The 22,404-nt window shown below is 40.0% G+C and overlaps 1 protein-coding gene across 1 annotated transcript; it reads left to right on the top strand.

Moving 5' to 3' along the window:
* The first annotated feature begins 1,169 nt into the window (after nt 1–1,169).
* Nucleotides 1,170–1,757, top strand: LOC112302887 (interferon omega-1-like). Its single transcript, XM_024558402.2, has one exon. The coding sequence runs from the start codon at nt 1,170–1,172 to the stop codon at nt 1,755–1,757; it is 588 nt and encodes a 195-aa protein (XP_024414170.2).
* Nucleotides 1,758–22,404: the final 20,647 nt, after the last annotated feature.

Below are 22,404 nucleotides of genomic sequence, written 5' to 3'. Positions count from 1 at the left end.
TGATTGATTGATGTTTAAAGAGAGGGAGAGGGGGAAAGAGATATAAAAAGAAAGAAAGAGAAACATCAATTTGTTGTCCACTTACTTATGCATTCATTGGCTGCTTCTTGTATGTGCTTTGAGCAGGGCGCAACCCTGCAATGCTGGCGTATCCGGACAATAGTCTGAGCAAACGGAAGGAGGGCCAGGGCCTCCTGCCAACTGGTTAGTGAAACAAAAGAACTTATTCGATTCCAGGGTATAATCATTTATATTTCCTAGCACTTTTAAATAGACCAGGCAAATAATGTTTTTTTAATTTAATCAGCTCAGGGAAAGATATCCTTAAGGCAGTAGGCCATTTGTGTCTGGTTTCTTAGTCAGCCTAAATACCCTTCAGTCTGAAACTTGGTATGCAATAGCTGTCTGTAAAGGGCAGCTAAGGAAAGAAGTGAATTACTGATGAAACAAGACTCATTAAATGTATAAAAATATTCTTTATTTTACACTTGGTAACATTCTCTCAAGATCTGTTTCTTAGTACAATGTATCGCTGTATGTGTTAAAATCATCATAAATGTTTGGCATATGAAGACAATATAGGATGTGCTAGATATGAAAGAGAAAGCCCCCTCAATTGGTTATTTGCTATTGCTGAAGAGCTTATTTACCATACATGGTCTGGTACGTACCTAACAAAATACACAAACCCACATGGTATAGGGAGCCTGGCTCCCTAGGTAAAGATGGCAAAAATGTGGTCCGGATTGAAAACCAAATTTTGCTTTTAATACAGAGAAGAGCAAGATTTATGCAATAAAAATTGTTCACGAGTATGCGTATGAGTGTGAGTACTTAACACCTACATACAGTTCTGACTTTAGGACAATGATGCTTCTCAATCGACTGTTAAGTATCCATTTGGACTGACACATCTCTAGTTGAGTGAGAAAATTAGAATATCAAAATTGACAGTATAGAATGATGATGACATCTTCTTAGACCACATGGAGAGCTCATGAATGAAAACAAAAAAGGAAGTAAAAGTGTAAAGCAATGTTTAGAAAATGAAAATTATTGTGTCTCCCTATTTAATGGCCATGCTTAGAAAGAAGGTCACAGGCTAATTAGGGTCCAAGGTTGTTCACCAGAAGCCCAGTTCAGCCAGGCCAGCAGCCCCTCCTGTGCTCATGGCCCTCCCACTGTCTCTACTGCTGGTCCTGGTGGTGGTCAGCTGTGGCCCCAGTGGATCTCTAGGCTGTGACCTACCCCAGAACCACATCCAGCTCAGCAAGGACAACTTGGTGCTTATGAGGCAAATGCGGAGAATCTCCAATTCAACCTGTCTGAACGACACAAAAGACTTCAGATTCCCCCGGGCAGTGGTAAAAGGCAGCCAGGTCCAGAAGGTCCAGGCCATCTCTGTCCTCCACGGGATGCTCCAGCACATCTCGGACCTCTTGCTCACAGAGAACACCTCTGCTGCCTGGAACACCACCCTCCTGAACCAAGTGCGCATGGGACTCTACCGGCAGCTGGAAGACCTGGAGGCCTGTTTGGTGAGGGACATGGGAGAGGAAGGAACTGCCCCGCCTTCCCATGGACCTACTCTGCCTGTGAGGAGGTACTTCGAGGGCATTTGTTTCTACTTGAAAGAGAAGCAATACAGTGACTGTGCCTGGGAGGCTGTCCGAGTGGAAATCATGAGATCCTTGTCTTCAATAATAACCTTGCAAGAAAGGTTAAGTAACATAGACAGAGACCAGCGGTCACCTTGATCCCGGTGTCACTGACGAGTGTGCTGGATCGCCCCTGCACACAGGACTGAGGTCATGGGAAAAGGCTCTTCTTTCTGCTTTAGTCACAGAATTTAATGATGTTAACTGAGCACATCTTTAGTTGGAGTGTTAGGCAAGATTGTGTTACAAAATTCAGCTCCTAGGACATCAGTCCTTAAGAGGTGATGGCCTTGATGTCATTTATTTATTGCTTGTCTGTATATTTATTACTATTTATTCTTTTATGTTATCATAATTAAGTACTTATACAACAAATATTTGCCCTTATCTTGTATTAAAATCTACAAAACATGTTTATTTTCTTATGTTATTAAGTTTGCATGTTGCTTTTATAATTACATTCTCATCAAAGAAAACTTCTTGGGTTCTTTTACTCTGAAAACTGAAATCTTTACTTCCTTCCCTATATAAGTCTATCTCAGAATAATACCTGTGCCATAAAATGCCTATGAAAACGAGGAAATCCATGAACCTGAGAAGAGTCCTGGAATAGGTGGAGTGCGAGCAGTACTTACGTGTGAGCTGTAACTGATTGATATTCAGCCCACAGGGAGCGGTGGGTAGAAATGTCTGAGAGGAGTCGTCTAGACTGCAGTGGGAGAGATACACGGTGTTTATTGGCTCACCCTGGCACCTGGTACCCTTCCTCCCACCCTCTCCCCAGTCCCGCTCTACTGCTTGCTCTCACTCCCGCTTACTATCCCTTCACTCCCCCCCACCTACTGCCCACACCCACAGGTGATGCGGTTCTCTTGTGGTTTCAGCTTCATGGTTTCATTCAGGGTGAAAAGCCACAGGGACAGAGCAAACGTTCAGTGGAAGCTCTTTGTTCTTCAAAACTGTTGGAGTCAGGCCTCTTTCTCTGAGTGTCCTGATGCATATTTTGGGCCCTGAGTGAAGGCCATTGTTACAATGATGAAACAGGTGCTGACATAAGAGGAATCAGCTCAATTCAGTTTACTGTGTGTGTTGTGTGGATTTCTCAGACAACAGGCAGAGATATCAATGTGAGAGGATTTTTTTGAATCATTGCCTCAGGTGACCTAGCCAATGCATTAGTTTGCTTTTCCATAAATTGTGTGTAATATGTTATACATTTTTGTCTTTTATCTTTCTCCTTCTTACTACCTCTTCTAGGTGGACAAGTTCAGCAAAAGAGGAAAAGCTTGGCAGTTCTGGACTTTCATATACCTTTCTTGATTGCCTAGCACCTCTCGAATATCATGACCCCATCTGTACGGGGAGCTGGGGAAGATGCACTATGTACTGGGTTGGCTAAAATGTCTGTTTGTTTAGTCAACCTCCAGCTACGTTTTAAGGCAAGGTTCAGCCTGGCTAGCTGGTGATTCAGCCAAGTTGATACATGAAATTAACCATCACAAAAGCTGCCCTGGAACAAGGATGTCCGGACTCTCAGTAGCCTCTTTGGTTCTTGTGAACAGTGAAATTGCTAGAACGTTAAGAGCTCAGAGTCTGGTGTCAGAAGGCCTAGCTTCTAAAATGTTACTATTGTCTTGAAAAATGTATCAACCTGTGTCTGTGTTTTCCTCATCATAAAATGGGGATAGTGAAAGGAACTCTATCTGTCTACTTTGTTAATTCAGGTGTGCTAAAGCCAGTAGAACGAGACTGACGCATGAAAGTGCTTGACAAACTCCTGTTTTTAGGGTGCTGTACTCACAGGAGTGTTCAGGGGGATGGGTTGCAGGAGTAATTAACATGTTCAGTATCGGACCCAGACCACAGTAGGTGCTCAATAATGCATATTCTTATTTTTAAGATGGTGATAATTTTCCAGCTGTGTCATCCCGAGTATTACTGATATTGAGGTAAATATCAAGTTCCTGAATGGTTTCATTAATCACATGAAATGCACATTGAGAAGAGATAACATCCATTATTTTGCCAGGTAGAATTCCAGTTGGGTGATCTTATTTAAAGTGAGTCCTTTGTTAGTGGGTGAGTGTGATTCCACCTCAGGATTTACAAACTGATGACGTCTGGCAGGAAAAAATAAAAGAATGGTCCTGTGGCTGGTTTTGCTGAGCTGGAGGTTGGCCACTGGACAAGAATTACTTTCCTTTAAGACCCTGCCAGAGCAATCAGCTTCCGTCCTTTCTTCATTCTACTGTGCCCTTGATCCTTTCCTTTGCTACAAATTTTGTTGCATTAAATTCAGCTAAATTGTATTTTCTCATTTTGTTAATCGAAGGTCAGCCTTTTTTTTCTATTCAGGCCTGAAAACTGGTTAGATCAGGGCTTGTACATCAGGGAGGCAAACACGCTTTACCTGGCCCATCACTTCAGTGTCAATCTCACCCCCAAACACCCTCACAGACACACTCAGAACAATCTCTACAAGTATCTGGGCACCTCATGGTCCAGTCAAATTCACACATAAACTTAACCACCACAAGGATCTGAAATAAAAGGATCTTGCTCTTATTAAGAGGAGTGAAAAGGAATGACACCTAGTCTATTTTGTGCCCAAATCTGACTGTGTTCCTCAATTTCTCGGGACTTTGGGCAGGTGTCTCCTCTGAGCCTTGGGCCTCTACATTGTCTTTTGAGATACAACTTAGACAATAAGGTGTTTAAGACCTGTGAATCTATCTGGAAACTGCTATGTGGAGGTCAGTGGTTATTCTACAACACCCCTAATGGTGTTTAGTTGGACTGTCTGTTCAGCTTGTCATGTTTTCACAGCATTGGTTCTTGGATAAAGAATATGATTCTGCAGCCAGGGCTATGGGCTGATTCTAACTCTAGTTAAGAGCAGTGGGAGCTTGACAAATAACATAAACTCTTAATCTCCTGTGTTTCACTGTCTTTAATATAACGACAATAGTACCATGGTTTCATAGGAGTTTTGTCAGGACTAATGGGTAAATACACACAAAAGGCATAAAAGTGTGGCTGGGAAAAGTAGTCGAGATAGAGGGGCTATCTGCAGAGAGGAGGCAGGAGAGCTGGTTGAGGGAGTAACTAGAAGGCAACACTAGGGAGCCTTTTAGGTCCTGGGAAAACCATTTTTATTTGTTTGCTGTGTTTCCTGGGTATTAGTTTCATAGTACATTCAGTGAATGAATATTCCTTGTGCAATTTGCTGAAGATACTTGCAATTTCTGTGTATTATACTTCTAAATGTGTTCTGGGAATTAAGAAACATAGTTGGTAGATTTTTTTCCTCCCAAGAGCTTAGATGTGATGGGGTCCAGGCCTATTTTTCTAAGGAATAATGGGAAACCCATCTAATATTTTGAGATAAAACTGAAGTACAAAGTATAAATATTCCTCCACCCTTTAATGGCCTTTACCACTTTCCACCTACAGTCTTTGAACATGCCCGTACCTACACATCAAGAATACCAGATATCTTACATGCATATATGTATATTACATGCCACACACATATATGAGCTGCCCAAAGGTTGTGGTTGGAAAGTAGGACCATGATAGGAATTGCATTGATTCTATCGATTGCTTTGGGTAGTGTGGGCATTTTAATGATGTTAAACCTTCCTATCCACAAACATGGTATGTGCTTCCACTCTTTTGTATCTTCTTCAAATTCTTTCTTCAGTTCCTCATAATTTTCTGAGTACAAGTCTTCTACATCCTTGATTAGGTTATTACTAATTATTTCATTAATTTTGAAGCAAGTGTGAATGAGATTGCTTCTCATTTCCCTTTCTGTAACTTTGCTGTTGGCATATAAAAACACAACTGATTTCTACATATTAATTTTGTATACTGTTAGTCTGCTGAATTCATTTAGTAGTTCTAGTAGTTTCTTGGAGTAATCTTTGGGGTTCTCTTTGTATAATAACATGTCATCTGCAAATAAAAAGAGTTTTACTAATTCCTTTCCAATTTGGATGCTTTTATTTCTTCTTCTTGTCTGGTTGCTGTGGCTAGGATTTCCAGTACTATCCTGAATATGTGTGATGAAAAGGAACATCCCTGTTTTGTTCTCAATCTTAAATGGAATGCTTGCAGTTATTGCCCATTGAGTATGATCGTGGTAGTGGGTTTCTCATAGTTGGCCTTTATTTTGTTTAGGTATGTTCCCACTCTTCCCACTTGGCTGAAATGTTTTATCATAAATGGGTGCTAGGTTTTATCAAATGCTTTTTCTTCATCTATTGATATGATCTTGTGATTTTTATTCTTCATTTTGTTTATGTGGTGTATGAGATTTTTGATTTGCTATTGTTGTACCAACCTTGCATTCCTTGCATAAATCCTACTTGATCATGGTGTATGATCTTTTATGATGCGTTGCTGTATTTGGCTTGATAATATTTTGTTGAGGATTTTAGCCTCTATGTTCATCAGGGATATTGGTCTATAGTTTTATTTCTTTGTAGTGTCTTTATCTGGTTTTGCAATTAGGATAATGCTGGCCTCAGAAAATTAACATGGGATCCTTCTCTCCTCTTGAATTTCATGAAATAGTTTGAGAAGGAGAGGTATTTTCTTCTAGTAATGTTTTGTAAAAGTCACCTGCGAAGCTACCTGTTCTGGAGTTTTTGTTTGTCGGGAGGTTTTTGATTACTGCTTCAATTTCATTCAGTAAGTATAACCTGTCTATTCAGATTCTTTGATTCTTGCTGATGTCTGTTCATGAAAATTGTATGTTTCTGAGGATTTGTTCATTTCATCCAGCTGGTCCAATTTGTTGACATATAGCTGTTCATAATGTTTTCTCACAATCCTTTGTATTTCTTTGGTGTCGGTTGTTATTTCTCCTCTTTCATTTCTGATTTTATGTATTGGTTCTTTCCCTTTTTTCTTGAGGAGCCTGATTAAAGGTTTTTCTGTCTTGTTTATCTTTTCAAAGAAGCGGCTGTTGGATTCATTGATCTTTTTTTAATCATTTCTTAGACTATGCTGTTTATTTCACCTCTGATATTCAATATTTCCTTCCTTCCACTCACTTTGGGCTTTGTTTATTGTTCTTTTTCAAGTTGCTTTATGGGTATAGTTAGATTGTTTATTTGAGCTTCTTCTTGTTCTTTGAGATAGGCCTGTAATGTTCTGAATTTCCCTCTTAGGACTGCTTTCCCAGTGTCCCGCAGGTTTTGGATTTTTGTGTCCTCATTTGGATTTGTTTCAAGATATCTTTTGATTTCTTCCTTGATCTTATTGTTGACTCATTCATCATTAAATAACACGTTATTTATGTTCTAAGTCTTTGCATGTCTTTCAGTGTTCTTCTTGTGATTGATTTCTAGTTTCATGGCATTGTGGTCAGAGAACGTGCTTAATATGATTTCAGTCTTCTTACATTTATTGAGACTTCTTTTGTGTCCAAACTTGTGGTCTATCCTAGAAAATGTTCCATGTGCACTTGAAAAGTGTGCATATTCTACTGCTTTGGGGTGAAATGTTCTGATTATATCATTTAAATCCTTTTGATCTAGTGTGTTGTTTAAGGCCGCTGTCTCCTTGATGATTTTCTGCCTGGATTATCTATCCATTGAAGTCAATGGGGTGTTAGAATCCCTGACTATGTCTGTATTTCTGTCGATTTCTCCTTTATGTCCACCAATATTTACTTTATATATTTAGGTGCTCGTGTGTTGGGTGCATAAGTGTTTACCAGGGTTACACCCTCTTATAGGATTGTTGTCTTTCTCACCATGTAGTGTCCTTCATCTCTTAATATACCCCTGGTTTTAATGTCTAATTTGTCAGATAAGTTCTGCTACTCCAGCTTTGTTTTGTTTCCCATTTATATGAAATATATTTTCCATTCCTTTATTTTTATTCTGTGTGTGCAATGATGTATTTCACAGAACTAGAACAAATATTTCAAAAATTTGTATGGAACCCCAGAAGGCCCCACACACCAACTGTGAACCTAAGACAGAAGAACAAAGTTGGAGGAATCACACTCCTAATACCAAAATATACTATAAAGACATACTAATCAAAACAACATGTTATTTGAATAAAAACAGACACATAGATAAATGGAATGGAATAAAGAACCCATAAATAAACCCACACCTCTATAGTCAATTAATATTCAACAGAGGGCATTTCAAGATGGCGGCGAGATAGGTGGGAGCAGAGTCCACTTCCCCCTGCACATGGGTGAAACACCAAGCCAATCTACTGAGGAACAAAGTGAACAGCCAACAGTACCCCAGTGTTTATGAAGACAGGAGATCAAAAAGTATAGAGGACACAGAAAAAATAGATGGTAAGGGGATTGCCTCAGGAAAAAAAGTCCCTGGGACCAGCACGGGGACCAAGGCCACTGCAGCCCCAGGCCTGGTGCCCACTGGGCCTGCCGCAGGACTCCTGGGAGAGAGCTGAGTTAATGGATCCCTCCCCTGCCAAATAAGGCTTGAGCAGCATGGGGAGAGACCTGGTTGCTTGAAGTCACAGGGAGGGGAATAAGGACAAAGTGGTAAACCCACGGAGACTATGGGCGACAGCTGGGGAGAGTTGAGAGTTGGGCCGTGTGGAGCCCTAACCCGGACAGCCCCTGGCCTAGCTGGAGAGGTGGGCTGTGTGAGAGGACAAGCCCCTCCTTATATGGAGCGAGCCACAGGATTGAGCAGGAGGATTTTCTCAAAGAGAAAAAGACCCTTGGGGGCAGTTTGGGAAATTATCCTGCAGCAGCAGCTCCAGTCTCCTCTCCACCCGGCTGCCTGGTGCTCCCAGGCGGGGATGTGGGGGTCATCAAACCCAAATCTGAAGCACCAGGGAGAGTGCGCACCTGGGGGGTCGGGCCTGAGACCACAGGCACCAGGGAGAGTTCACACCATAGAAAGCCCTGAGTGTGCACCCATAGCCCAGAAGAGGGTGAGTGCCTGAACTGGTGGGTCTGGGGGCTGCTGGAGAACTGGGCTGGAGGATGCCTGAGTGTTGGTCAGGAACTGAGAAAAGCTGGGCTAGGCCCCCTGAGTTGGCTGGAGCAAAAAGGACTAGCAAAACTGGCTTGGCCAGTTTGAAGCCAACAGGCTTGTTTGTTTTTTTTCTTTCTTTCTTTTTTTTTCTGTAAGCAAATCTTTATTATTATTTTTTTTCTTTCTTTTAACACCTTCTTCCTCTCTTTCCTTCCTTCTCATTCTAATTCTTCTTTCTCACCCTTTATATCTCTTCTTCCTTCCACCTTTTTTGTTTGTTTGTTTGTTTGTTTGTTTGTTTAATCCCCTCAAATGAGACAATAAAACCTGAAACTTTGAAAAGACCAGAGCTGGACCCAAAGAGGGGGCATCCCAACAGCTGAGACAGTGAAACAAATTTCACCTTGCTACACCAGAGAACTTGCAAGTTATTGTATATTTGTATTATTATTATTTTTCATTATCCTTATACCACTCATTTTATTGGTATTTTTGTAGTTCTCTTCTTTCTGTTTAGTCTTCTTCGCCTGCCTGGTTAATTTGCATTGTTTGACTGGTTTCCCCTTGTTCTCTCTTTCACAGTCTATTGTTAATTAACTGTCTTTCACTTCACTTGGGTTCCATTAGCACACTACTCTAGGAACTATACTCCCTATTCTAGTTATCCAGATCACATAGATTCTGTCATGTGATTGTTGCTCCATTACTATTGTAAATAATAGCTGTCCCATACATTTGTAAATACTACACAGAACCCCTCCTACATCTCAGCCCACTTCACTGTTTCCTGAGCTTTATTCGTGGTGTGGTTAACTCTATCCTCCCACACATTACACCTATATTCTACCCTTTACTCTCACTTTACCTCAAAATTTGACCTCCCACAAGCTCACAGCTTTCTAGATCCAACTCACAGTCCCTCCCCCCTGCAACAATAGTCCTATCTTCTTTCCACCCTTTTTAAAAAGTGGCTAGGTGGGTGAATTATCATGGTTAACACTATACATATTCAAAGGATCTCCTATCTCTTCTCTAAGGGCTGGTACTTTAAATATCATATAATACACGCCTGCTGTTTTAAACCATTTCACCTTCCCCCTACAACCTGTCACAAAAAAAAGAGTAGTTAGAAGCTGTGAACACTAGGATGCTTCCTGGAAGAGGAAACCGACTGACAAAGGAACCACCAACAGCTAAGAACAGAAGAAGGTGAAGGAGGGAGTGGAAGCCACACTAACTCAACCCAGGACCTATCTGGAAATACAACTAAATAGTGGAGAAATTATTCAGAACAAACAACTGAACAATAGCAAGAGAAAAGCCTCAAAACCTTGTACACATGGAAGAACCAGCTCCAAAACAACCTGCCCACACCTGTACAACAGAATACAAGAGGTGGGGGACAGACTGACCCTCAGATAACCAGCTGGTGGGAAAGACACACCAAAGAAAGACCCAACAAGAACCAAAAACCAAAGACATACACAGAGCCAACAGAAACCACAGCCCAAGACCAGCAAGCTTAGGAGATCAAAGAGACAACACCACTGAATCTCACAGGTATTCTACCACAGAAGTTAGAAGCTTACACCATAAATCCAGGGGGTCAGAACAGAGCAACTTAAGAAGCAGAGGTTAGCAGGGAGATTCTCACAAACAATGGGAAGACAAAGAAACAATCCCCAAATGAAAGGGAAGAGGGAAGTCTCAGAAACAATGCTAAATGAAAAAGAGGCAAGTCAACTATCAGATACAGAGTTCAAAGAACTGGTTATAAGGAATCTTAATGAGCTCACAGAGAATTACCAAAAACTACAGGGAAACTACAATGAACTCACTGTAAACTATATCAACATGAAAAAGGAAATACAAACTATCAACAGGGCCAAGAGGAAAGGAAGAGTAAAATGTCTGAACTGAAGAACACAGTAGAAGGAATCAAAACCAGGCTTGATGAAGCAGAGGATCAGATCAGCAAACTGGAGGACAAGGTAGAAAAAAACACAAAGAATGAACAAGAAAAGGAAAAGAGGCTCAGAAAGAATGAAGAGGAGTTAAGGGAAACGCAGGACAATGTGAAACATAATAATATCCATATAACAGGGATACCAGAAGGAGGAGAGGAAGAGCAAGGGATAGAAAACCTGTTTGAAAAAGTACTGATGGAAAATTTCCCTAATCTGATGAGAGAAAAAGCCACACAAATCCAGGAAACACAGAGAGTCCCAATCAAGAGGAACCCAAAGAGACCCACTGCAAGACACATCATAATTAAAATGGCAAAATTCCAAGACAAAGAGAGAATCTTAAAGGCAGCAAGGGAAGAACAGGAAGTAACATATACAAGGGAGCCCCAATAAGGTTAACAGCTGACTTCTCAATGGAAACGCTCCAAGCCAGAAGAGAATGGCAAAAAATATTCCAAGTAATGAGAACCAGAGGACTGCAACCAAGACTACTTTACCCAGCAAGGCTCTCAATCAAGATAGAAGGCCAAATAAGGAGTTTCCCAGACAAAAGAAGTCTAAAAGAATATACCTCCACCAAACCAGCTCTGTGAGAGATGCTAAAGGGGCTGCTGTAAGGAAAGGAAGGAAAAGAGAGAAAGAGGGAAGAACACAGGTACAAAAAATTGGTAATGAATAAATACCTATTAATAATAACCTTATATGTAAATGGATTAAATGCTCCAATCAAAAGAATAGCTGAATGGATAAGAAAGCATGACTCACACATATGCTGCCTACAAGAGACCCACCTCAGGACAGAAGACCTACACAGACTGAAAGCTAAGGGCTGGAAACAAATTTTCCAAGCAAATGGACAGGAAAAAAAGAGGGGTAGCAATACTCATATCAGACAAAATAGACTTCAAAAAAAGGGCCACAAAGAGAGACCCAGATGGTCACTTCATAATATTCAAAGGAAGAATCCATCAAGAAGACATAAACATTGTAAATATATATGCTCCCAACATAGGAGCACCCAAATACATAAAGAAAATCTTGGAGGACTTCAAGAAAGATATTGACAGCAACACAATTATAGTAGGGGATTTTGATACCCCACTGTCAAAGATGGACAGATCTATACAAAATATCAACAAAGATATTGTGGCATTGAACAAGGCCTTGGATGAAATGGACTTAACTGATATATATAGAGCCTTTCATCCCAAACAAGCAAAATACACATTCTTTTCAAATGCACATGGAACATTTTCAAAGATAGACCACATGATAGGACACAAAACAAGCCTCAAGAAATTCAGAAAAATTGAAATCATATCAAGCATTTTCTCTGACCACAAGGGACTGAAACTAGAAACAAATCTCAAGGAAAAAACCCCCAAACACTCAAAAACATGGAGATTGAATAGCATGCTATTAAATAATGAATGGGTGAAAAATGAGATCAGAGAAGAAATCAAAAAGTTTCTGGAAACAAATGAAAATGAACTCACAACAATCCAAAACCTATGGGACACAGCAAAGACAGTCCTGAGAGGGAAGTTTATAGCGATACAGGCCTACCTGAAAAGAATAGAAACAGCTCAAATAAATAACCTAACCATACACCTACAAGAACTCGAGGAACAACAACAAAGACAGCCCAGAGCAAGCAGAAGGAAGGCAATAACCAAGATCAGAGCAGAATTAAATGACATAGAGACTAAAAGCACAATTGTAAGGATCAACGAATCCAGGAGCTGGTTCTTTGAAAAGATAAACAAAATTGACAAGCCCTTAAGCAGGCTCATCAAGAAAAAAAGAGAGAGGACCCAAATAAACACAATCAGAAATGAAAGAGGAGAGACTACAACGGATACCACCAAGATAGAAAGGATTGTAAGAAATTACTATGAAGAACTGTATGGCAGAAAATTTGAAAACCTAGATGAAATGGACAAATTTCTAGAAAAATATAACCTTCCCAAACTCAATGAGGAAGAAGCACAAAGCCTGAGCAGACCAGTAACGCCTGATGAAATTGAAACAGTAATCAAAAATCTTCTGACACAGAAAAGCCCTGGACCAAATGGTTTCACAGGAGAATTCTACAGAGCATTTAAGGGGGAGCTAACCCCAATCCTCCACAGATTATTTCAAAAAATCCAAGAAGATGGAAGACTCCCAAACTCGTTTTATGAAGCCAACATCATCCTAATCCCAAAACCAGATAGAGAAATAACAAAGAAAGAAAACTTCAGGCCAATATCACTGATGAACATAGATGCTAAAATTCTCAACAAAATATTGGCAAACATCATCCAGCAATACATTAAAAAGTTCATATGCCATGATCAAGTGGGATTCATCCCAGGGATGCAAGGATGGTACAATATTCATAAATCAACAAACATAATACACCACATAAATAAAAGCAAAGACAAAAACCACATGATCATAGCAATAGATGCAGAAAAAGCATTTGATAAGGTACCGCATCCATTTATGATAAAAACATTCAGCAAAATGGGAATAGAGGGAGCATTCCTCAACATAATAAAGGCCATATATGAGAGACCTACAGCCAACATCATACTCCATGGACAAAACTTAGAGCTTTCCCACTAAGATCAGGAACAAGACAAGGATGCCCTCTCTCACCACTCCTATTCAACATAGTACTGGAAGTCCTAGCCACAGCAATCAGACAAGAAAAAGGAATAAACGGCATCCAAATTCGAAAGAAGGAAATGAAACTGTCATTGTTTGCAGATGACATGATAGTGTACATGGAAAATCCTATAGACTCCACCAAAAAACTACTCGACCTGATAAATGAATTTGGCAAAACAGCTGGATACAAAGTCAATACTCAGAAATCCAAGGCATTCCTGTATACCAACAATGAAAGAGCAGAAACAGAAATCAGGAAAAAAATCCCATTTGATAGAGTAACAAGAAAAATAAAGTACCTAGGAATAAACCTAACCAAGGAGGGAAAAGACCTGTACTCAGAAAACTACAAAACACTGAAGAAAGAACTTAAGGAAGACACAAACAAATGCAAGCATGTGCCATGCTCATGGATTGGAAGAATTAACATCATCAAAATGGCCATACTACCCAAAGCGATGTATAGATTCAATGCAATCCCTATTAAAGTACCTATGACATATTTCACAGATATAAAACAAACATTTCAGAAATTTATATGGAACCATAAACAACCCCGAATAGCTGCAGCAATTTTGAGGAAAAAGAACAAAGCAGGAGGGATCACAATACCCGATATCAAACTGTACTACAAGGCCACTGTAATCAAAACAGCCTGGTACTGGCACAAAAACAGGCACATAGACCAATGAAACAGGACAGAGAGCCTAGAAATAAACCCAAGTCTTTATGGTCAATTAATATTTGACAAAGGAGGCAGGAGCATAAAATGGAGCAAAAGTAGCCTCTTCAACAAATGGTGTTGGGAGATCTGGACAGCTACATGCAAAAAAATGAAACTTGATCACCAACTTATGGCATACACAAAAATAAATTCAAGATGCATAAAAGACTTAATTATAAGTCATAACACCATAAAAGTCCTAGAGGAAAACATTGGCAGGAAGATCTCAGACATTCCACGCAGCAACATCCTCACAGACACGTCCCCTAAAGCAAGGGACATAAAGGAAAGAATAAATAAATGGGACCTCATCAAAATGAAAAGCTTCTGCAGGGCTAAAGAAAACAGCATTAAAATACAAAGAGAACCAACAGTATGGGAAAACATATTTGCCAATGATACCTCAGACAAGGGCCTGATCTCCAAAATATATAAAGAACTCACACAACTGCACTCCAGGAAGACAAACAACCCAATTAAAAATGGGCAAAGGACTTGAACTTCTCCAAGGAAGACCTACAGAGGGCCCAGAGACATGTGAAAAGATGCTCAACATCACCAGCCATCAGAGATGCAAATTAAAACCACAATGAGGTACCATCTCACACCAGTCACAGTGGCCAACATAAACAAATCCACAAACAAATGTTGGAGAGGATGCGGAGAAAAGGGAACCCTAGTGCACTGTTAGTGGGAATGCAGACTGGTGCGGCCACTGTGAAAAACAGTATGGAATTTCCTCAGAAAACTAAAAATGGAACTGGCCTTAGACCCAGCAATTCCGCTGCTGGGATTATACCCTAAGAGCCCTGAAACACCCATCCAAAAGAACCTATACACCCCAAGGTTCATAGCAGCACAATTTACAATAGCCAAGTACTGAAAGCAACCTAAGTGCCCATCAGCAAATGAGTGGATCAAAAAACTATGGTACATTTACAAAATGGAATTCTATGCAGCAGAGAGAAAGGAGCTTATACCCTTTGCAACAGCATGGATGGAACTGGAGAGCATTATGCTAAGTGAAATAAGCCAGGTGATAAGGGACAAATACCATATGATCTCACCTTTAACTGGAACATAGTCAACAGAAGAAAAAAGCAAACACAATATAACCAGAGACATTGAAGTTAAGAACAATATAACAATAGCTAGAGGGGAGTGGGGAAGGGATAGTGGGGAGAAGGGTTTTCAGGAACTACTATAAAGGACACATGGACAAAACCAAGGGGGAGGGTAGAGGTAGGGGAGGGAGGTGGCATTGGCTGGGGTGGGTTAGAGGGGTGGGGAGAAAATGCAGACAACTGTAATTGAACAACAATAAAATAATTTAAAAATTGGAAAAATATTCAACAGAGGAAGCAAGCACATATAGTGGAATAAAAATATTTTACTCAATAAATGGTGTTTAAATTTGGAGAGGTATCTACACAAAAAGGAAAGTAGACCACTTTTCCTCACCACACAAAAGAATACATTCAAAATGGGTCAAACTTATATGTTAGACCCAAATCCATAAAAATACCAGAAGAAAACATAGGCCTCAAAGTCTCGGACATTGCTCATAGCAACTTTTTTATCAGAAATATCCTTCAGGCAAGGGAAATAAAAGAAAGAATAAACAAATGGGACTATTTTAAACTTAAAAGATTTATCACAGCAAAGGAAAATATCAACAAGATTTAAAAATCCACAGAATGGGAGAACATATTCACCAATACATCTAATAGGGTTAATATCCAAAATTAATAAAGTACTTACAAACCTCAACATGAAAAAACAAACAATCCAATTAAAAAATGGGCAAAGGCTCTAAACAGACACTTCTCCAAAGACGACATACAGATGGACAAGAGATATATGAAAAGATCTTCAGTGTCACTAATAGTCAGAGAAATGCAAATTAAAACCACAGTAAGATACATCTCATACCTGTCTGTATGGTATCATCAATAAATCAGCAAACAGCAAGTGTTGGCCATGATGTGGAGAAAGGGGAACCCTTCTGGACTGCTCTTGGGAATGCAGATTGATGCAGCTACTATTGAAAGCAGTATGGACATACCTCAAAAAAATAAAAATGGATCTGCCTTATGACCCAATGATTCCACTTCTGGGAACATATCCGAAGGAACCCAGTACACTAACTCAGAAGAACATAAGCATCCTTATGTTCATTGTGGTGTTATTTACAAGGGCCAGGATATGGAAGCAGCCCAGAAGTCCATCAATAGATGAGTAGATAAACTGCTATGGGATACTTACATAATGGAATACTACTCAGTCACACAAAAAGAAGAAAATTGTACCCTTTGCGACAGTATGGATGGAACTGGGGAATATTATGCTAAGTGAAATAAGCCAGTCAAAGAAAGATAAATACCCTATGATTTTACTCATATGTGGGATCTAATGAACACACTGAAGTAACAAGGAGAATGAGGCCAGACTCATAGACAGAGAATTGAGGACAGGAGTGGCAATTGGTGGGGGAAGGAGAGGAGATGGAGGGATTGTGCAAAAAGGAAAAGGGATTCATGGACAGGGACAACAGTGTGGTGATTGCTGGTGGATGGGGAGAAAGGGTACTAAATGATAATGGAAAAAATACAATAAAGATTACATAGCCCTGGCTGGTGTGGCTCAGTGGATTGAGTGCTGGCCTGTTGACCAAAGAGTTCCTGGTTGGACTCCCACTCAGGGCACATGCCTGGGTTGCAGGCCAGATCCCCATTTGGAGGCATGTGAGAGGCAACCACTCGTCGATGCTTCCCTCTCTCTCTCTCCCTCCTTTCCCCTCTCTCTAAAAATAAATTAATAAAATATTTTTTAAAAAAATTAAATTAAAATTAAAAGCTAAAAAATGGAAAGGAAGAAATTAGGCTCAGTGAATGCCATTTGTGGCCATGAATAGTGGTGGCATCTGCTAGGCTGGATGAGGAGGGGAATTCCTTGTGTTCCCCTTCTACATTTTGTCCCCTTACCCACACTCAAGAAGCCTTCATGAGTGCTCCAGAACTGGCACATGGGCCTGGAATTTATTGGCACAGGCATTCTCTGTGCTCAGTTTCCTTGGGCAGCAGTTGCTTTAGATGGAGAACATTGGCTAGTTTATTCCAAATTTTAGGAAACCCAGGGGCTTTGGTTCTAACCCCATTTTTATTTCTATACAGTTGGAATCCTCTCTGTCAGTTTACTGCATTCAGTGATGTCCGCATATACCAATGTTATAAAAAAGGAAAGAAAAAAAGACAGTAGTTAGGTAAGGAAATCTGATGTGCAGCCCAGAAGGAGAGAATCTTGTTTCTATTTTCTTTCTTCCCACTATTCTAAACCAATGGTGAGCATGAAGAGACATCAGGAATGGAACTCTCAGGAAACATAATATCATCATCCACCTGTGAGAACTGGAATGTCAGGGCACAGGGTAGAGACTAGGGCTCCTATCCAAAACTCACAGACCATGGACTTAGGTGTGGTAGAAGATTCCAGGGTAAAATCCCCCCATATTTGAGTCTGCCCACTCCAGGGGCAGAATCTATCCACACGATTCATCAGCCACTTTCCCATCTCAGGGGTCTCTGGGCCGGGCCTGTCCCTTGCACTGGATCAGACACACGCAGAGCAGTGCTGAGCTTCTGAAGTACTGTGATCAGGTCCGACTTGATTCATCCTCAGGGAGCAGGTCCTGTGGGATGGAGCATACATGTCATTGAAGTTCTGAGGGTCTGTGCCCCTTTTCAACAAAGGACCACAGTCTGAAATACTAATGAAAGACCACAGGCACAAAACCTCTTATTTATTAAACTAAAAAAAGAAAGATCAGTAGAAAAATATTTTTTTCTTCTTTTTTTTATTGTTGTTCAAGTACAGTTGTCTGCATTTTCTCCCCACCACTTGCCCCCATGCCAGCCATCCCCACATTCCTCTACTGATCTCAGCGCCCCTTGGTTTTTCCATGTGTCCTTTATAGTTGTCCCTGAAAACCCTTCTCCCTTTTCCTTTCATTTCCCCAACACCCCACCTCCCCTCTGGTTACTGTCAATTTGATCTTAATTTCAATGCCTCTGGTCATATTTTGCTTGCTTATTTGTTTTGCTGCTTAGGTTCCACTTAAAGGCGAGATCATATAGTATTTGGCTTTCACTGCCTGGCTCATTTCACTTAGCATAATGCTCTCCAGATCCATCCATGCTGTTGCAAAGGGTATAAGCTCCTTTCTCTCTGCTGCATAGAATTCCATTTTGTAAATGTACCATAGTTTTTTGATCCACTCATTTGCTGATGGGCACTTAGGTTGCTTTCAGTACTTGGCTATTGTAAATTGTGCTGCTATGAACCTTGGGGTGTATAGGTTCTTTTGGATGGGTGTTTCAGGGCTCTTAGGGTATAATCCCAGCAGCGGAATTGCTGGGTCTAAGGCCAGTTCCATTTTTAGTTTTCTGAGGAAATTCCATACTGTTTTTCACAGTGGCCGCACCAGTCTGCATTCCCACTAACAGTGCACTAGGGTTCCCTTTTCTCCGCATCCTCTCCAACATTTGTTTGTGGATTTGTTTATGTTGGCCACTGTGACTGGTGTGAGATGGTACCTCATTGTGGTTTTAATTTGCATCTCTGATGGCTGGTGATGTTGAGCATCTTTTCACATGTCTCTGGGCCCTCTGTAGGTCTTCCTTGGAGAAGTTCAAGTCCTTTGCCCATTTTTAATTGGGTTGTTTGTCTTCCTGGAGTGCAGTTGTGTGAGTTCTTTATATATTTTGGAGATCAGGCCCTTGTCTGAGGTATCATTGGCAAATATGTTTTCCCATACTGTTGGTTCTCTTTGTATTTTAATGCTGTTTTCTTTAGCCCTGCAGAAGCTTTTCATTTTGATGAGGTCCCATTTATTTATTCTTTCCTTTATGTCCCTTGCTTTAGGGGACGTGTCTGTGAGGATGTTGCTGCGTGGAATGTCTGAGATCTTCCTGCCAATGTTTTCCTCTAGGACTTTTATGGTGTTATGACTTATAATTAAGTCTTTTATGCATCTTGAATTTATTTTTGTGTATGCCATAAGTTGGTGATCAAGTTTCATTTTTTTGCATGTAGCTGTCCAGATCTCCCAACACCATTTGTTGAAGAGGCTACTTTTGCTCCATTTTATGCTCCTGCCTCCTTTGTCAAATATTAATTGACCATAAAGACTTGGGTTTATTTCTAGGCTCTCTGTCCTGTTTCATTGGTCTATGTGCCTGTTTTTGTGCCAGTACCAGGCTGTTTTGATTACAGTGGCCTTGTAGTACAGTTTGATATCGGGTATTGTGATCCCTCCTGCTTTGTTCTTTTTCCTCAAAATTGCTGCAGCTATTCGGGGTTGTTTATGGTTCCATATAAATTTCTGAAATGTTTGTTTTATATCTGTGAAATATGTCATAGGTACTTTAATAGGGATTGCATTGAATCTATACATCGCTTTGGGTAGTATGGCCATTTTGATGATGTTAATTCTTCCAATCCATGAGCATGGCACATGCTTGCATTTGTTTGTGTCTTCCTTAAGTTCTTTCTTCAGTGTTTTGTAGTTTTCTGAGTACAGGTCTTTTCCCTCCTTGGTTAGGTTTATTCCTAGGTACTTTATTTTTCTTGTTACTCTATCAAATGGGATTTTTTTCCTGATTTCTGTTTCTGCTCTTTCATTGTTGGTATACAGGAATGCCTTGGATTTCTGAGTATTGACTTTGTATCCAGCTGTTTTGCCAAATTCATTTATCAGGTCGAGTAGTTTTTTGGTGGAGTCTATAGGATTTTCCATGTACACTATCATGTCATCTGCAAACAATGACAGTTTCATTTCCTTCTTTCGAATTTGGATGCCGTTTATTCCTTTTTCTTGTCTGATTGCTGTGGCTAGGACTTCCAGTACTATGTTGAATAGGAGTGGTGAGAGAGGGCATCCTTGTCTTGTTCCTGATCTTAGTGGGAAAGCTCTAAGTTTTGTCCATGGAGTATGATGTTGGCTGTAGGTCTCTCATATATGGCCTTTATTATGTTGAGGAATGCTCCCTCTATTCCCATTTTGCTGAATGTTTTTATCATAAATGGATGCGGTACCTTATCAAATGCTTTTTCTGCATCTATTGCTATGATCATGTGGTTTTTGTCTTTGCTTTTATTTATGTGGTGTATTATGTTTGTTGATTTATGAATATTGTACCATCCTTGCATCCCTGGGATGAATCCCACTTGATCATGGCATATGAACTTTTTAATGTATTGCTGGATGATGTTTGCCAATATTTTGTTGAGAATTTTAGCATCTATGTTCATCAGTGATATTGGCCTGAAGTTTTCTTTCTTTGTTATTTCTCTATCTGGTTTTGGGATTAGGATGATGTTGGCTTCATAAAACGAGTTTGGGAGTCTTCCATCTTCTTGGATTTTTTGAAATAATCTGTGGAGGATTGGGGTTAGCTCCCCCTTAAATGCTCTGTAGAATTCTCCTGTGAAACCATTTGGTCCAGGGCTTTTCTGTGTCAGAAGATTTTTGATTACTGTTTCAATTTCATCAGGCGTTACTGGTCTGCTCAGGCTTTGTGCTTCTTCCTCATTGAGTTTGGGAAGGTTATATTTTTCTAGAAATTTGTCCATTTCATCTAGGTTTTCAAATTTTCTGCCATACAGTTCTTCATAGTAATTTCTTACAATCCTTTCTATCTTGGTGGTATCCGTTGTAGTCTCTCCTCTTTCATTTCTGATTGTGTTTATTTGGGTCCTCTCTCTTTTTTTCTTGATGAGCCTGCTTAAGGGCTTGTCAATTTTGTTTATCTTTTCAAAGAACCAGCTCCTGGATTCGTTGATCCTTACAATTGTGCTTTTAGTCTCTATGTCATTTAATTCTGGTCTGATCTTGGTTATTGCCTTCCTTCTGCTTGCTCTGGGCTGTCTTTGTTGTTGTTCCTCGAGTTCTTGTAGGTGTATGGTTAGGTTATTTATTTGAGCTGTTTCTATTCTTTTCAGGTAGGCCTGTATCGCTATAAACTTCCCTCTCAGGACTGTCTTTGCTGTGTCCCATAGGTTTTGGATTGTTGTGAGTTCATTTTCATTTGTTTCCAGAAACTTTTTGATTTCTTCTCTGATCTCATTTTTCACCCATTCATTATTTAATAGCATGCTATTCAATCTCCATGTTTTTGAGTGTTTGGGGGTTTTTTCCTTGAGATTTGTTTCTAGTTTCAGTCCCTTGTGGTCAGAGAAAATGCTTGATATGATTTCAATTTTTCTGAATTTCTTGAGGCTTGTTTTGTGTCCTATCATGTGGTCTATCTTTGAAAATGTTCCATGTGCATTTGAAAAGAATGTGTATTTTGCTTGTTTGGGATGAAAGGCTCTATATATATCAGTTAAGTCCATTTCATCCAAGGCCTTGTTCAATGCCACAATATCTTTGTTGATATTTTGTATAGATCTGTCCATCTTTGACAGTGGGGTATCAAAATCCCCTACTATAATTGTGTTGCTGTCAATATCTTTCTTGAAGTCCTCCAAGATTTTCTTTATGTATTTGGGTGCTCCTATGTTGGGAGCATATATATTTACAATGTTTATGTCTTCTTGATGGATTCTTCCTTTGAATATTATGAAGTGACCATCTGGGTCTCTCTTTGTGGCCCTTTTTTTGAAGTCTATTTTGTCTGATATGAGTATTGCTACCCCTCTTTTTTTCCTGTCCATTTGCTTGGAAAATTTGTTTCCAGCCCTTAGCTTTCAGTCTGTGTAGGTCTTCTGTCCTGAGGTGGGTCTCTTGTAGGCAGCATATGTGTGAGTCATGCTTTCTTATCCATTCAGCTATTCTTTTGATTGGAGCATTTAATCCATTTACATATAAGGTTATTATTAATAGGTATTTATTCATTACCAATTTTTTGTACCTGTGTTCTTCCCTCTTTCTCTCTTTTCCTTCCTTTCCTTACAGCAGCCCCTTTAGCATCTCTCACAGAGCTGGTTTGGTGGAGGTATATTCTTTTAGACTTCTTTTGTCTGGGAAACTCCTTATTTGGCCTTCTATCTTGATTGAGAGCCTTGCTGGGTAAAGTAGTCTTGGTTGCAGTCCTCTGGTTCTCATTACTTGGAATATTTTTTGCCATTCTCTTCTGGCTTGGAGCGTTTCCATTGAGAAGTCAGCTGTTAACCTTATTGGGGCTCCCTTGTATATGTTACTTCCTGTTCTTCCCTTGCTGCCTTTAAGATTCTCTCTTTGTCTTGGAATTTTGCCATTTTAATTATGATGTGTCTTGCAGTGGGTCTCTTTGGGTTCCTCTTGATTGGGACTCTCTGTGTTTCCTGGATTTGTGTGGCTTTTTCTCTCATCAGATTAGGGAAATTTTCCATCAGTACTTTTTCAAACAGGTTTTCTATCCCTTGCTCTTCCTCTCCTC

Source organism: Desmodus rotundus, chromosome 1 (assembly GCF_022682495.2).
Source record: "Desmodus rotundus isolate HL8 chromosome 1, HLdesRot8A.1, whole genome shotgun sequence".
In the NCBI taxonomy this organism is placed as follows: domain Eukaryota; kingdom Metazoa; phylum Chordata; class Mammalia; order Chiroptera; family Phyllostomidae; genus Desmodus; species Desmodus rotundus.
The sequence above is the reverse complement of the archived record's forward strand: the minus strand, read 5'-3'. Positions and strand labels throughout refer to the sequence as shown.